Genomic DNA, 15,783 nt, shown 5'->3' with positions numbered 1-15,783 from the left:
GTTGTTCCCGCGTCGGCGGGGCTTCATCAGGAGCGATCTGGTTTCAATTGCGGCGCTTTGTCTCCGCCCTCTCCGGTGCACGCCGGGTTCGAAAAGGAGCGAGCCCCTTTACGTTGTCAGCATCCAATCAGCGCTGTCAGTGCTGGCCGCTGACCGTGGCGATGTATGTGTTGTGTGGTAGATGCTACGAGGAAGGCTAGACAGGCAGTATGGCGGAGGAGGGCAGTGTGTGCGAGTTAGAGGGGCTTGAAAAACAATTACAGAGTTTGTTGGGCCGCTACACAAGTGATGAACTGCGAGCCGATAACAAACCGTTCTGCTCTGACTTTTGCAAGGTAAGGAGACGTGCGCGAAGTCGGTGACAGGCTTGTTGTCGAGGATAAGAGCATATATGTTAGCCGACTCCCCTCCCCCAGAACTGGCCGTTGCACGGCTAGCATTAGCGGCTGGGCTCGTTAGCATGTAGCTAACGAGTCGTAGTCGCTTTAAAAACAAAGACGATACCGTAACATCTGTTAAATATGAGCTCCAATAACCCAGACTCAGATTCAGGTGACATTATCGAAGCGCCCGAGTGTGTAGATGAGTCATATTTTGACAACTATTGTTCACTGTTTAGCTAGCAAGCTAACTCGGCTAATGGCTTCAGCCAGCTGCCCAGCTAGCCCAGATCCTGCCTGCAAGTTAGCCTAGTTCGTATCCTGAATGTTTACCAACCCGATGGGACAACTTTTTACACGTTTGCTAACCATTTAACTAGTAAGGCACTTAACTGGCGTTAGCCAATCTCAAACTTAGGGCTGCCATGCTATTAGCAGCCTGCATTATCAAGCATTTGCCATAAAGGCTATAACTTTAATTGCGGCTTAATGCCCCGTCTTAACCCACAGTAGCAACAGGGCATTTAGATCTGCTGTGGCAGTGAAAGATTACATCATTTCTGGTCTCATGTCCTCGATTTTATAACGCAAGAATAATAAAATCAGCCATTACATCCCATAGAGAAGTGTAATAAAATGTCGGGGCTTGCTTTTTAAGTCTGTGAAGGGAACATAACAAAGTCATAAACAAGTTTGTAGCCTAAATACTGACGGTGGGAAATAATCACGTTAACTTTTCCTTTGACAAAAATCCAATATATTAAATCTTTTTTTTTTGCTATAAGACTATTTAAATGCCATTCAGACTTTAGATTTGAGGTTTAGCTCCGTGTGAAAACACAATTTGGTTGAATTCATAAAGCGTAAGCAGTTTCATTAGCATCTCTAACCAGGGAAATAAACTGTCAGCGTGAAGTTGTGATGATCAATATACTGGTAATATTAGTGAACCAGCTGAACTGATTGGACAAAGGCATGAGAACATCATTGTTGACAGAAACATTCACAGGATTCCAGTGGTGCACAAGAGCGATGCCTTGGATCTCCACCATTAGAGGGCAATATAAGCACATTGTGTTTTAAGGGATTTGACAGGTCAACTTTCTTTTAGTGTTGTGTAGAGCAGAGCGAAGTGTCACATTTTAGTGGCACACGGTCCCTTCACTTGCATAGTTTGTCATTGTGCACTGTGGTCAGAGTATGTTTACCAGGATAGCTGTACCAGGTTTTCACTCACTGTACACTGAGTATTTTGATTTGCATAATATGATTAAAGCTGCAGCTCCACTATGCCAACGATTCGGATATGATTATTCCTATTTTACTGTTGTGTACAGAAAAATGTAGGTATTTGTTGTAGAGCTGCAACAAATTATTATTATTATTAGTTATTTTGTTTATTAATCAATCTTCTTAGTAACTTAAACATAATTATAAATTCATTCTATCACAAAAAAGAGATAAAACAGGAAATTTGAACATGTTAGAGGCTGAAAGTTGCAATTTTCTCCGTTTGTGCTTGAAAAATCAAACAGTCAATTGTCAAAATAGTAAACCCGACTGATACCGATGTCGATATTGTTTTGGGGTGTCAAAAAAGTCTGATGTCAATATATCGGCTGCTGATCACACATTTTTTGCAGTGGCCACTCAAATGTGTTTATCAAACACTTGTGACAAAGATACATAATGGAGGCCGGATATTAAAAGTTTAACAGAACGCTTTATTGTCTAAACTGACATCAGTGCACTAAAAATTGAAGCTTTACTGAGAATATAATAACTACGGATTATCCAAATCATCTTACTCTGCGGGTCAGACAACATATACACCGATATCAATGTGTATATGTGATAGGCCAAATCGGCCAACCAATACATCGGGCTCTACAGAATAGTTGAACATCTGAACCTGATGCATCATCTTTTTTAGCTCCTACAGATTTGAACGTGCCAAATGTTACAATCTAAATGTCGATCGTCTTTGTTCTTCCTTCTCTCCGTGCAGCTGGTGGAGGAGCATGCCTCTCGCTGGCAGGTGCCGTTGCCTCAGCTCAGGATCCTCGACGTAGCTCTCAGCTACTTCACGCGAGCCTCGACCTTCTTCGCATCAAACTGTGATCATGTGCTCCACACACTCAGTAGTCTGGCCTTGTAAGTACACAGATGCTTTCAGTCTTGGCTTATATGTTTAAAATAATAGCAATGACACTGATGTACTGTGATTTAGAACTCGCCATCTCTGCTTGTGTTTGCTAAATGGTTTTTCCGAGTACTACAGCAGCGTAGGTAAATACCAGCGTAGTGAGTCATGTGAAAGCCACATGTGGTTTTCAGCCACATAAACGCGCAGCACCGGACATGATCATGTAACTTGTGATGAAAATACAGACTGATTTTAGCCGAATTTGCGGCAGGCGATAGCAGCACAATGTGCTACTGACAGAGCTACGACCCCAGGCTTTCATATCTAAACTCCTCCTGACTAATATCCCAGAATCTCTGAACTTTTAACATTCAGAGCCGAACCAGTTGCACCTAGTTTGAGAGCGTCCACATACAGCTGGCACCAGCCCTTAATTAATTTCCATGCTAGTCCAGTGATGTCTGTGAGAGCTTGGATAACTCAAATGATGTGTTCCTCATAAATGTGATACACACCTGCACATTTTACTGGAATCTGTTGTCTTATCTGTCTTACTCATCACTCATGCTGGCTAAATTTAGATAACCAGCATGTCAGTTATAACCACAAGCTAGTCTGCACCAGGACTGCAGGCACATTGTGAAAATGTCTTCTTTGAATTATTATTCCAACGACAAGACATCCATTTTTATTTGTTTTGGTTGCTGCTTTCTTCAGTGCTGCTTCAATGCTCACATTGGTTTAATTACAAACTAATGAATGAAACACTTTATTGCCCCCTGGGTTACTGGCCTTAGACAATGTTCTTTTTGAAAAACTCTAGACATTGATAAGACAGAGCGTGTTGTAAAGTAATCAGGAAATCCATTTATATAATTTACGACTTGCTTGTCAGTGTTATCCACAGTGAAAAAAGACTTTCAAATCTACAGAAAACAATAAGAATATTCACACATACAATGAATAAAACAGTGTTTTTTATATATATCTGGGGACAGTTGGTGGCAATGTTGATGGAACTGAAAGTTGATTGTGTTCATTGGCTCCTGCAACTAAAGTTGTGCGCCAGGAAAAACCCCTGGCAGGCTGCCAATCACTGACTCTACTCCCATCACGTCGTCTCCCTCTCAGGGTTTCCCTCAGCTTCACACTTTAGTGCACTCCTCTGCCTCTTTATCACGTTCAATATCCTTACATCCACTACTTAAATTGTGTATTATTATATGGTAGGTTTAAACTGAAACAAATAATTTTGGTCTATTCACAGGAGTGTCTTTGAGTTGCTGCTGTTCTTTGACCAGAAGGACTTACTTCAGGAGCCACTGAAACACTTCACTGTTACATTCCAGGTGAGAATGAAGTGCCAAGAGGATTTATAGATATTTTGAAAGTTTTAGTTAATTATTAAAAACTGTGCAGAACATATTGTATTACTGTACAATGGTTTACTGATATGTTAGCACTTTAATAACACGTTTTTTATCTTCTTGCCGTTTCAGGAATGTCATTTGGCCCTTGCAAGGCATCAGAATGTTCACTTACTTCAGGTCGAGCGTTTGGTTCGGAGCGGCGGGCCTTGGGCCTGCCCAGCCTTACAGGCAATCCTCAGTGAGTCCAGTTTACCTCAGAGTGAAGGTAGGTAACATGGTTAACATTCGTGGAATGCCCAACAATTATATTACCTCGCTAACTATTGTCGATACTATTGAAAAGCCAAATTTGTTCTGCATAGGGCCCATTTCTTGTAGAGGAAAGATTTTCCATGTAAAACATTGAGGCAAAATACATTTTTTATTCCTCATGTTGAGACAAATCAAAAAGTTTGACTTCAATATGTAGCTTCTCTAAGGCGTGTTATAAATTGTTAATGTAGTCCGGAGTGTACCTGAATACCTTTTGCTTAAAAATAGTTTGTTCTCACTGGTTTGCTTCTTGTAATTCCTGCCAACCTCTGAAGTATTAGTAGTGAAAGTAAACTAAAACCATGTCTGTCTCCCTTCTGGCTTGACCTTTCCTCAGTGGATGGGTGCATCAGTTCCGAACTGCCGGTGTTCCTTGAGCTCCGGGTGCGCTACCTCTTATCCTGTGAGCGGGTCAGTGAGGCTATGGCCCTGGCTAAGTGTTGCGCTTGGCATCCCACAGCAGGACAACACTTGTTCTTCCTCCAGGTCTACCTCACGTGGCTTTTCAAAACTTCACAGCATGACAGCCTACACAAAGAGGTGGGTGGACTTATGTGTGCTGAAGACTAGCATGTCTTTCAGTCCAGTGATGAACATGTTCGCCCCAGTCTGCTGTACCTGCTGCTGTTGCTTAGCTACCACTTAACTATGCCAAAATGTTATCTTTAGGGCTAAACTTACGCTTTCAGTTTCCTGTTTTTCAGGTGGCTGACTTCAATGGTAAAGATGCAATTCACATCATCTGTAGTTTGGAGGGTGAGGAAAAGGATGATTTGCTACTAGCCCTCAGCAGAGCCTTCCTCTCCCAGCAGCTCCGTAAGGGAGACATGTACTACTTGTGGTAAGTAAATTTACAATTTATCTGAATGTAATGAGAATTCAGCTTATAACTTACCCATGTCTAGACTACAGGGTGGCAAAGGGGGGCATGGATGTTGTCTCGGGGCAGTAAATGTACGGTGTAAGATACAGTTTGCTCATGAATAAACTCTGCAGCTCCTCAGAACCCAAGTTACCATGTCTTACCTCAGCCTCTGGGCAAGGCTTGAAGGAGAGCTTTTGTGGTATTGAAAACAGTAGCACACTCTGTTTCTTCTAGTTGCAAAATGTAGATACTTATATTTATCCAGTGCCTTTTTAATGGGCATCAACCCTGCATTTACATGCATATTGTCAAAAAAAGACGCATCTGATAAGCTAGCGGTAAAGACGTAGGGTAAGTTATACATCTATTTGCTCCCCATTTAAATATGTACTAAGAATAATATTTCACTATATTCTTTGCAGTGACCTTGTCTTCGTATGGAGTAAACTTCATCATCGGTTGAAAACATCCAAGCAAGCTCTACTTGAGGAGATTCGGGAGCTGATGCTGTCTGCCACCAATGTCAACACAATCTTCCCATTCATCAGAGCCATACTGCAAGAAGTGAGCGGAAATTTGAACTGCTGTGAAAGGAACCTGTCAGGGTTTCTATATATATTAAACTGAATATTTAACATGTCCCTTAGCACTTACATCATAGCACGTTTGTACTTAAGCATCTGCTAAATGCCCTAAATGTCTAAATGTCCTTTCTTTGCATCTCACTAGGTTGGTGAAGATGGAATCCAGTTCTGTGTGGAGCTTTGTGTTAACGCCCTGGAGTCTTGCCTTCCCTGTGATGTTATCACCAAGTCCCTAATCTACAAAACCATTGCGAGCCTGCTGCCCAATGACCTAGAGGTTTGCCGAGCTTGTGCTCTTCTTGTCTTCTTCGTGGAACGCACTGTTGAGGCCTACAAGATTGTGTACCTGCTTTACATGCATCCTGATCAGGAGTACCATGTGGAGCTCAGCCCCATCAGAAATCATGTCCGCTTCGAAACCCTGCAGGTAGAGCACCTTTTTCATAACCCTGACCCTAACTGTCATGACAGAAAAAAGGCTTAATTTAGGATTCTCAGTCAGTCCACATGAGCAATAAAGAACAGTTGTTACTAATTTTCTGTATTTCGTTACCAAACATTTACTCTTCTTTCTTCCTCAGGTCTTAAAGAAAGACCTGTACTTTGACCCAGAGTTTTGGAACCTCATTGCTTTGCGGACCAACTGTTTGAAGCTCATGAGTGAGAAGGTAGTCAGTGCTGCTCTGGAGGAAATCATGGAGGATAAATGGATCCTTAACTACTGCACCAAAGAACCTGCTCTCCGATCAAGAAAATCAGTATGTCAGAAAGGACGTAAAGGGGCACTTCAGGCAGCAGCTAAGAAGCGGCACCATAAAGAGGATACTGACATGGCATCGAAAAGATTCAAGGTGGGCCCAGGAAAAACACGTCTAAATGTTGACCACACTGGAAAGAGGAAAGGCAACCATGGGTCACGACCTTTGAAGGACGTATCATCGGAACCTTTGAGGCGTTCATTCTGGCAGCTGGAAAGACTACGAGACAATGGGGGGTATGGAGAACATAGACGCACTACACGACTGTCAGAGAAGAACCCACCAAAACGCAGGATTAGGAAACCCAGATGGCTTCTGGAAGACTCAGGAACTCTTGAAGAGAATAATGTTCCTCAGAAGATAAAGAAACATGGGTTGAGACTTCAAAGGCACCATCAGTTATCTGGTGAAAAGGGGTCTGAAACTGGTCAGATCAAGAACAATGCAAAACACAAACTTTCAGTAAACTCTCATTTGATGGCAAGAGAACACAACAGCAAACACCAGAAAGGACTTTCTCTAGACTCACCAGCCAACCCTCCACAAGTAATTCTTGAGCTCTCCCTACCAGACAATGAGCTGATGGGCTCATTTATTGAGGACACTTGCAACAGACAGAGAGGGTTCCCTCAAGTGCTTCTTTACAAACCTACATTGAAGCTTCCTGCCACATCACAACCTGTGAAGACTGTGCATCGCAAAGAGGTGGTTCTTAGAGCGCGGGATGCCACTATGTTTTTGCAACAGTTGCACTGCTATGCTCGGCGGCCGAAAGGAAAAGGTAACGGGTTGAATATTCAAGGCTCAGTATCAACAATCACCCGCTCCTCCGTGCAAGGAAGCCCTCCAAAAAGTCCACACGGAGAGCTCTGTGAAAAGCCTGAATTTGCCTCTCATACACCAGCAGCAGAATTTACAGAATCCCCAGTTTTTGAAGAAGTTCAAACTCCAAAAGCAGTCTCACGAAAGACATCCTCAGCCAGGGAGCTCTCTGAAAAGTCTGCTGTTAAGGTGAATGTCCCTGTTTCCTCACAGACACGAGCAACAGGAAAAGTCCTGCAAACCAGGACAAGAGAGCTCCCTAAAAAGTCTGCCGCTGAAATAAAACTTGCCAATGCATCGCAGATATCAGCAGTGACTGAAGTGACAGAATCCCCAATGTTGGATAAGGCCCTGCAAGCTCAAACAAGAGAGCTCTGTGAAGAGTCTGCTGTTGAGATGAAAGTTACTATTGCCTCACAAGCCCCAACAGGGGGTAAAGTGACTCAATCCCCAGGTTTAGATAAGGTTTCTAAAGCTCAAACTGTAAAAGAAGCTTCAAAAACCACAACTTCAGCCGAAGTTTCGCAGACCTCAACTCTCGACAACAATCAGATGGTTGGTGCTGAAGAAAACGCTTCAAAGATTGGAGCTGCTGATCCCATGCTTCCACAGTCTCAAGATGTTGTTCATAGAGATGGGAAACAACTTGAACTGAACTCTCAGGCTGAAATTGGTTATCCAGAGGTGCACACCACTGTCAGCAACAGCATATCTGAGGTGGACTTTTCACCCAAACGTTCAGATAATGACACAACCCCTGGAGGAACAAGGGTCACTAGACCTAGAGATCAGGACAATATAAATGACATATCTGCTCTGACATTAGTAACCGAAATGGTTACTGAACTTGCACCTGAGAAACTTGCTCACAAACAGCCACCTTCAGAGGACAGTGCCTCCAAGGAGTCGAGAGCTGGAAGTAAAGCTAATGTTCCTCACAAATCACATACTACCTCCAGCTGCTCTGTACCATACCTGGGGGGCTCTGCAGTTGCAGATGTGCAAGGGATGACGGAGGGAATTCATGATTTTGATCCAGAAACATCTGAGAACGGTGAACCCGAAACAGAAGAATCCAGGTTGGAATACTGTTGTACTTTCTGCAACAAGGTCTTTAAGGGAAGTCGTGTTGTAGCACATGCTATGTTCCATTATCGTAAAGACGAGTGCATGTTCTGTGGCACAACGTTCAAAGATGACCTCCTTGCCATGATGCACCTGTCCGATCATATTGAAAAGCTAAAGAGGAGCAAAGAATTGCCTGGTAATAAAGCCCAAGAAAACTGTGTCTCTGAGACCAAAGATTTCTCCACACCTGAGACCTCTGCCAAAGACAAAACCACAATCATGTCTTCTGGGCGCCGCAGTCGTGGGAGACCAAGGAAATCTGCTGTCTGTCCGAACTCAATAAGTCTTCCAGATTCAACCCCAACTGGACCCAGAAAATTAAGATCCAATGACAAGCCCATGGATGGTCCGTCTTTACCAGAAAAGAAACAAAACGCGCCAAAGCACCTTAATAGTCAAACTCCTGTTCACAAGGTCAATGGGCATATTGGCAAAAAGAAAGAGCCTGACAGACGGAAAAAGGACACTGTACACTCTGAAGCTAAGCTGCCACGTAGACAGCAGGAGATCACTGAAGACGGAACAAGTGATGGTGCTGAGAATCCCAGGTCGAAAGAAAACCGAGACACAGAAATGGATTCCACAACATCAGTTCAGCTAGTCAAAGACTTCAGCTGTTCTAACGACAATAAAATGAAGAAGACTGCCATAAAACAAGATGGGAAAGAGAAAAATGTGGAGCACCAAGAGAAAGTTTGCTGTCCCGTGGATGGTTGTGGTTGGTTTACAGACCTGTCAAAGAACCGCGTTGCACTCCTTTACCATGCTCTCAATGATCACTATGGTGAGGTCAGACCTTTACAACTGGCGTTCCGCATCGGAAACAACAAATGTAGTGTCTGCATGAGGGTTTTGTGGAGTTTCGAACATTTTCAGCACCACGTTGAAAGACACAGACTCAGTCCTCGGCATCCTTGCCTCCATCAAGGTTGTACCGCCAGGTTCAAAACCGGAATGGAAATGAGACGCCATGCTAGGAGGCACATTCCCCTGCAGGCAGTGTGCTGCCTCCCTGGTTGTTCTCAACTATTTATTTGTCTCTGGGCACTGAACCTTCACGAAAGAGAGCACTATGCTTCCAAATCCACTAATCCCGACAAGATCACAAATAAGCAAACAGGTGGCAAACATAACAAAACTCTGACTGTGAAGAAACAACTGGATCATAAGCCAACAGATGAAACTGCTACCACTACTGTAACTAAAGCTGTGAGCTTCAAGGCTACTCGTAAATCAAGAGGACAAGCTGCACATAACTCAACAGGAAAACACGATGAGGTTCTTTCTTCCACCATTACCCGAGCATCTCTGTTGAACCAGGAGTTGAAAGGGAGCAATGAGACCAAGGACTCTCATGTCTTAAAGAATCTCTCTAACAAGCACACCTCCGCACAGCCTTCTGGCCCTAATCTGAGATTAAGGCAAACGTTCAAAAAAAGGAAAGCAACGAATACAGCACTCAAAAGTCACAAAGTCCTCTCGTCATCATTGTTGAAACACAATATCAAAGTAAGGCATAAGTTCAAGAAAAGGCAGGTCAAAGTAAACACTCAAGGTCCTAAAAGAAGAGGGCGTCCACCTAAATTTCAGAAAGCTGTGCATGATGAAAACATTACTACTGGTCAAAACAGTCAGAAAACAGATCAGAAGAGCCCCACTCAGCCCGCAGGCCCCTCTAAAGCAGCAGGGACCTCAAATGTGAAAGAGGAGTTCAAAGAGAAAGAAAAGAGTCAGCAGGTTCAAGATGTAGTCAAAACTACAGGAACATCAATCATGGAATCAAAGTCTAAGAAATCAACAAGCAAGCAGATAAAGAAAGATCATGTGAAACAGAGGGGGGTCTCACATAATACCTCAGCAGATAAAACACAGAAGTCAACTGTTGACAAACTGAAGAAACTCCATAAAGCGAAAAAGCGCTCTGCTACGAAAGAAATTGGAATTGCTTCTTCAGACTCCAGCAAGTCAAAGAAGCAGAAGGTTACAAACGACAAAGCCAACACAAAGATTAAGAAAAAATGTCCTCGCACAGAACAAGAGTCTGCCTCGAAAAAGCCTGCCGAGTCAAATTCTGCTGTCCCACAGGTTGAGCCCCGAACAGCAGCAGCACCAGTAGAACATTCTGCTGATGAGGATGGAAAAGCAAAGGCAGAAAACACAGACTCGACACAAAACCGCTCTGGTTACTCTGTGCCTGCAGTCCAGGGTAACGGTATTAATGAGATAACTGCAACACCCACAATCTCAGGAGAAAAAACACACAAGGTAACAACAGAAGAAAAGTCAAAGAAGTCAGACATTACGAAAAAAGAAGGAAAGAAGGAAAAGAGTACTCATACTGCCTCTTCACACTCAGGCAAGACAAATAAGAGGCACAAAGACACGAATAAAAAGGGGGATAAAAAATTGGTCAAAGAGAGACGACCTCACAAAGATGCAAGCAAAACCTTGAAAAAGACAGCCAAGTTAAAATCTTTAGACCAACAGGTTAAGGCTAAATCTGCAGCAGAGGTAGAGAGCTCTCCTAATGTGGAAGGAAAAGTGAAAGAAGAAACCTTGAATGCAACACTCGACAACTCTGGCTCCTCCGTCCCTGCTGCCACAACTTGCAACTTAAATGACGCGACTTGTCAACCCACTGCTACTGAAAAGGACACGCAGAAAGCAGCAAAAAAAGAAAAATCAAAGAAGCCTCATGTCCCTAAGAACTTGGACCCCAACAGAGCAAATAAAAAGCGCAAGGTCGTTCATAAAGAAGGTGAAACAAAGACTGTCAAGGAAAAATGCAAAGTTCAGGGTGCTCCATCGGTACCTAAGGCTGCAAAGTCAAAAGCTAAGGTCAAACCAGCGACCGTGCCGAGCTCTGTAGCTGAGGAGGGAACAGTTTCAGCGGAAACACCACAATCTCCAAATAACTGCCCTGGTTACTCGATGATAATGAACGGACAAGCGTCAACTGAAGATGCAAAATCAACAGTGTGTAAGGAGGCTCTTGCAGAGTATGGCAAGAAGCCGTACATGCGTCCACCACCCACAGCATACCTGGATGAGAGGTACACCACCATGCCAAAACGTAGGAAGGAGATGTCGTTTTTCCCGCCATCTCAGAGAAGTGTCGAGCAGGCGAAGGTTACAACAGCTCTGCAGAGACAACGATGTGCCAACTGCTTCGCTACTTTCAACAGTGCTGAGGATCTTCAGAGTCATCTCCAGCAGCAGAAGTGCTCAAACATCTTTGGATTTGACTCTGATGATGAGGGTGAGTCTGCGATCTTTATTATTGAAATCAAAAGCATAATTAAGTGTCAATACTTTTCCTGTTGGGCCTGTGAATCAGTGAATCAAACTGCCTTTTCGAGCTGCGACATTTGGTGACTGCGGTAATTTGCAGTTTCCAATTTGGTCTCTTGGCCACTTTTGCCGTGAAAACTTGGATGACAATTAGGACTCATTTTCAGGAGACGTGGAAACTTCTGTAGCTTTCTAGGGCTTACTTTTGTTGGGGGAAAAAACTAGTTTGTACAACAAGTTCTTTATTTGTTTATTGTTTCGAATGGCCATTCTCTGGGGTAGGGTGAACTCCAGTCGTCAGGGTAAAGATGTGATATATCAGTAAAATACAGGGATGACGCACATACATTTAGACTGGAAGGCATTCATAGTGTTGCACTTCGTTGTACGCATTAAAAAAGTGACTGAAACTCTGTAAAGAACGAGAAAAGAGCTGGAAAGAGAAGTTTTAAGCAGTAATTTTGCTTTTTCGTGTATTTTCTTTTCTGCTTCAGTTGAACATGTCTAATCAAATCAAAATTAATTGATGTTGTAGGATGCACAAGAGAGTGACCTGTGGACCCGCATGGAGCCCCCCGGATGGATCATACCTCAATGGATCAGGGCTTCCTGGATGACTTGTTCTTCACTGCTGGCAACGGCTCAACTGGAGGCTGAGAGCCGAGAGGGTTACCTGACTTTTGCTGCAGCATGTGCCTGTAATGCAAGGCCCAGGAGCGGCTAGAACACGTGAACTAGCCGATCAACAAAAAGAAAACTGAACTGAGTATCAGTCAGACCGTTAGCAGTACTGCTAGTACTGAAGTGCCTGTTCTGGAACTGCCGTTTTCCAGCTGCTTCACCTGGGATGGAGATTAAGAATTGTGGCTTAAAGACTGGACTCTTGAAAGCTGTGAAAAAAAAGAAAACTGAAGAAAGACGAGAAGGCTGCTCCTGCTTTCACTAAGATACATATTTTCACATCAGTAAGCCATATAATGCCATTTTATTTTTTTTTGCTTTTTGCACTCATAAGATTTCTCGATTTCTTTCTGCTTAAACTCTCTAAATGACAGGATTGTACAGTGAATGAAACATCTGTTTCATCTATACTTGCTGTGTTAACATCCTAAGGTTATGTATAATTTAGACTGAGTCTAAACTTTGAAAAGCTGTAAGATTGCTGTACCATCTTTGGGATGTTTTTAATGTATAACTCTTGTTTAAATACTAATTGTATTTCTTATACAAAGTTTCCCTATGGGGTTTGATTAGATCTGTGCTTGTTCTCACCTCGAGTAACCAGTAGGTGTCAGTGTGCACCACATCTTTTTGCAACAGAAGGATTTCTACATGCAAAAGCTGCTCCACTGTATTCATCACACGTCACTTCCAATCACATCCATCAACTCTTTTTCCTTTAGCAATAACAACCACAAAATGTGCCGGTATCCCAATAATGTTTTTCTGGATTCTGTCACCTTTTGTTTCCTCTCTTTTATTCACTGTCTGTGGAGCAGCTGACATTCTGGCTTATATTATATTTTCTCACTTAAACATAGATTTCTTTTCAATCTTAACTGAACTTTTCAAGATGATAGAGACATTGTGATTTCTCTTTTAGGGAGTATGCTCTCTTTTAAGTGTTAATGGGCGAGGCCGCACCAGTCTTTCATGAGCAGCAGCAGGTTATATTTATTTATGTTTTATTTTCTATCTTTTGTAAATATTTGAAGAGTTCAATGGCTAATTATATAAGGGGGTGTCGGAGCCGGGTTTATATTTTGTTCTCGCAGAAAAAATAAAACATTTCAAATGGCATCTTTTCTGTGGACCTTGTAGTGCAAGTTTTCATGGCCGGAATGAGCGCTTTATTCCAGAAGTATGACATGATTTAGTGCACTGGCAGCAGATAAGAGAAAATATTGAACTGTGTCCCAACTAAATCAATCAAACGAGATAAATCTCCACCCTTGCCAACCTTTTTCCTGTGTCATCTTACCCCTACTAAAAGTTTGCAATCCAACATGTGAAACTACTCAAGAGGCAGAACCAAGGAGGGGAACCAAACTGCCAACTGCGCATAAAACGGCAATTAAAGGTTCCATGGTTTCAGCTAGTGTACAGATTATGTTAAAGGGGTTCAGTATTAAAGAGGCCAAAAAACATTAACGGTTCGTGCAGCACTTTCGAAAATAAATGAGTTTAGCATTTTCTTGCAAGGGTGGTGAAAATTAGTGGGTTGTAGTAAAACCTCCCTGATTATCTGGATTGAAACGAGCACAGGAAGAGCTGCCAATCAGGACCAGAGTTGAAGTCTCACTACACCCAAAAAAGTGCTTTCCTGTTAATATTTTTTCACTTTCCTTTACTAGTCTGGATAAAAAAAACCAACACCCTTTTGAAGGAGTTGCAATAATGTCCATTGCAGTGGATGAATGAATCAGGAATAATAGCTAATTAATCTCAGAAAACTTGACAAGAAGTTCTTTTAATCAGATTTTAAAGGTGCAATATGTAAGAAGTTGGCCACTGCTAACTGCGTTCTATACATCCATGACTGGTACTGCCGTTAGCATGTTAGTTCAGTTAGCCGTGCAGCTAGCCAGGCCAATGGGGAAGTCTTGGTGTATGCACCACTAGCATGGGCTTTGGACCACTGGGGATAGAGGTGTGCAGACCCAGGGCTAGCTGGTTAGCATGCTAACTTCAGTAGACATCTCTGCAACACAACACACAGACATCTCTAACAAAACACTGAAACTGAACTTTCCTGTACATCCTTAATGTGTGGCTGAAAATAAAACAAGTCTGCCCACTCCAGTGGACATTATGCACCGAAGGATTTACAGTATTCAGCATATTAAGCCTAAAAGTATAAAATATTAATAAAATAATAGGGCCTAAATTGGCAGAATATCTCCTTAGGCTCATAACTTGGTGCTTCTCGTCTTTCCTCTGTCACTTTGAATTTATGAAGCAATATCTCAAAATGACATAAGAAGATAATCAGACTTGTTGGCAAGTTTATGGATCCACCACCTGGTGATGTTGACATGGTATTCAACTTAATGTAGAGTAATTATTCTTATAATAATCATGTCTAAATATTTGAATTTTAATTAAATTCTCCTGATTTGCAAAGAAGCTGAATCCACAGCTGCACTCAGAGGACCTGGATTACTACCAATTGTAGCCTCGGGCCCAGACTTCTTGGTTTCAGGTTCGTTTTTAGGCAACATGTGCACGATGTCTAGAAAATGGCATGAAGATTACCTTGAAATCAGTCCTATTTCTGCCAGTAAGTAAGCCTCTGAGTCTCAGTGAGTCAGTTGATTTGTCATATTTGTTAATGTTCACACATAATTTACAAAAATAGTCAGACAGGAAATATGTTGTAATTAGCTGTAATTGCCCTTCAGCCATTAATCACCGTAACCATGCACTGTAATCAGCTAATGATGCAGACAGACCAGACAAGTGTTGAGGCAGTTCGACAGGCAGACGGTCACAAGGGCCAGACAGAAAGGCGATCTCTTTGTTTTCCATCTGAGTCAATATTGTTTATTGTGGTAGACGCAGACGGAGGGAGAACAAGAAATGGGAGACCACAGGAAGAGTCAAGTTCCCACCCAGCTGAGGGATGGAGGTAAGGCCTACTTTTCACCAGGCTGTCATCTGAAACATGAGCAACCTGACGTGCGTCTGTCATTCTCAAGTTGCCAGACAGATAACATGCAATTGTTTTTTTTAAAGGAGCAGCGACAATACAACAGTAACAGCCTTGTTTGGTCTTGTATGACTGTACCACATGGTGGCTAATGTTAACTAACGTTAGCTAACTTTAGGTAAACATGTAATTCACATCACTGAGTGTTAGCTGACTAAACAGGTCTTCTCCTCTTGTGCTACCACTACTTTTACCGCTACTTAGCTTTTAGTTTAACTAATGCTAAACAGTAGTTCTCTGAATGGTAGCGTAGCATTTAGCGACAACACCCCAGCCAGACTGTCGCTGCCACAAAACAGGATGATAAAAATGTACAGAAAATAAACTACCCATAGTTCCTTCTTACAAATGAAAAGTTTAATTCATAGGCAAGAAACAAACACTGTAGCTGTTTCTGCTAGCCTACAGCCTGATTTCA

The 15,783-nt window shown here is 42.5% G+C and overlaps 1 protein-coding gene across 1 annotated transcript; it reads left to right on the top strand.

The window, feature by feature from the left end:
* Window positions 1-209: 209 nt before the first annotated feature.
* On the top strand, window positions 210-13,456 carry LOC140991964 (uncharacterized). Its single transcript, XM_073462136.1, has 10 exons — window positions 210-335; window positions 2,389-2,534; window positions 3,794-3,875; window positions 4,026-4,161; window positions 4,546-4,748; window positions 4,913-5,049; window positions 5,496-5,637; window positions 5,803-6,084; window positions 6,239-11,624; window positions 12,192-13,456. The coding sequence occupies exons 1-10, from the start codon at window positions 210-212 to the stop codon at window positions 12,206-12,208; spliced, it is 6,657 nt and encodes a 2,218-aa protein (XP_073318237.1). The 3' UTR covers window positions 12,209-13,456.
* Window positions 13,457-15,783: the final 2,327 nt, after the last annotated feature.

The sequence above is a fragment of the Pagrus major genome, chromosome 24 (genome assembly GCF_040436345.1).
Source record: "Pagrus major chromosome 24, Pma_NU_1.0".
Classification (NCBI taxonomy): Eukaryota; Metazoa; Chordata; class Actinopteri; order Spariformes; family Sparidae; genus Pagrus; species Pagrus major.
The sequence above is the reverse complement of the archived record's forward strand: the minus strand, read 5'-3'. Positions and strand labels throughout refer to the sequence as shown.

Bases quoted from the DNA above. Each gene is read 5' to 3' on its own strand.
- LOC140991964 (XM_073462136.1), top strand. From the start codon at position 210: ATGGCGGAGGAGGGCAGTGTGTGCGAGTTAGAGGGGCTTGAAAAACAA. The intron at 4,749-4,912 runs GTGGGTGGACTT...CCTGTTTTTCAG, and splicing joins ATGACAGCCTACACAAAGAG to GTGGCTGACTTCAATGGTAA. The intron at 5,638-5,802 runs GTGAGCGGAAAT...GCATCTCACTAG, and splicing joins TCAGAGCCATACTGCAAGAA to GTTGGTGAAGATGGAATCCA.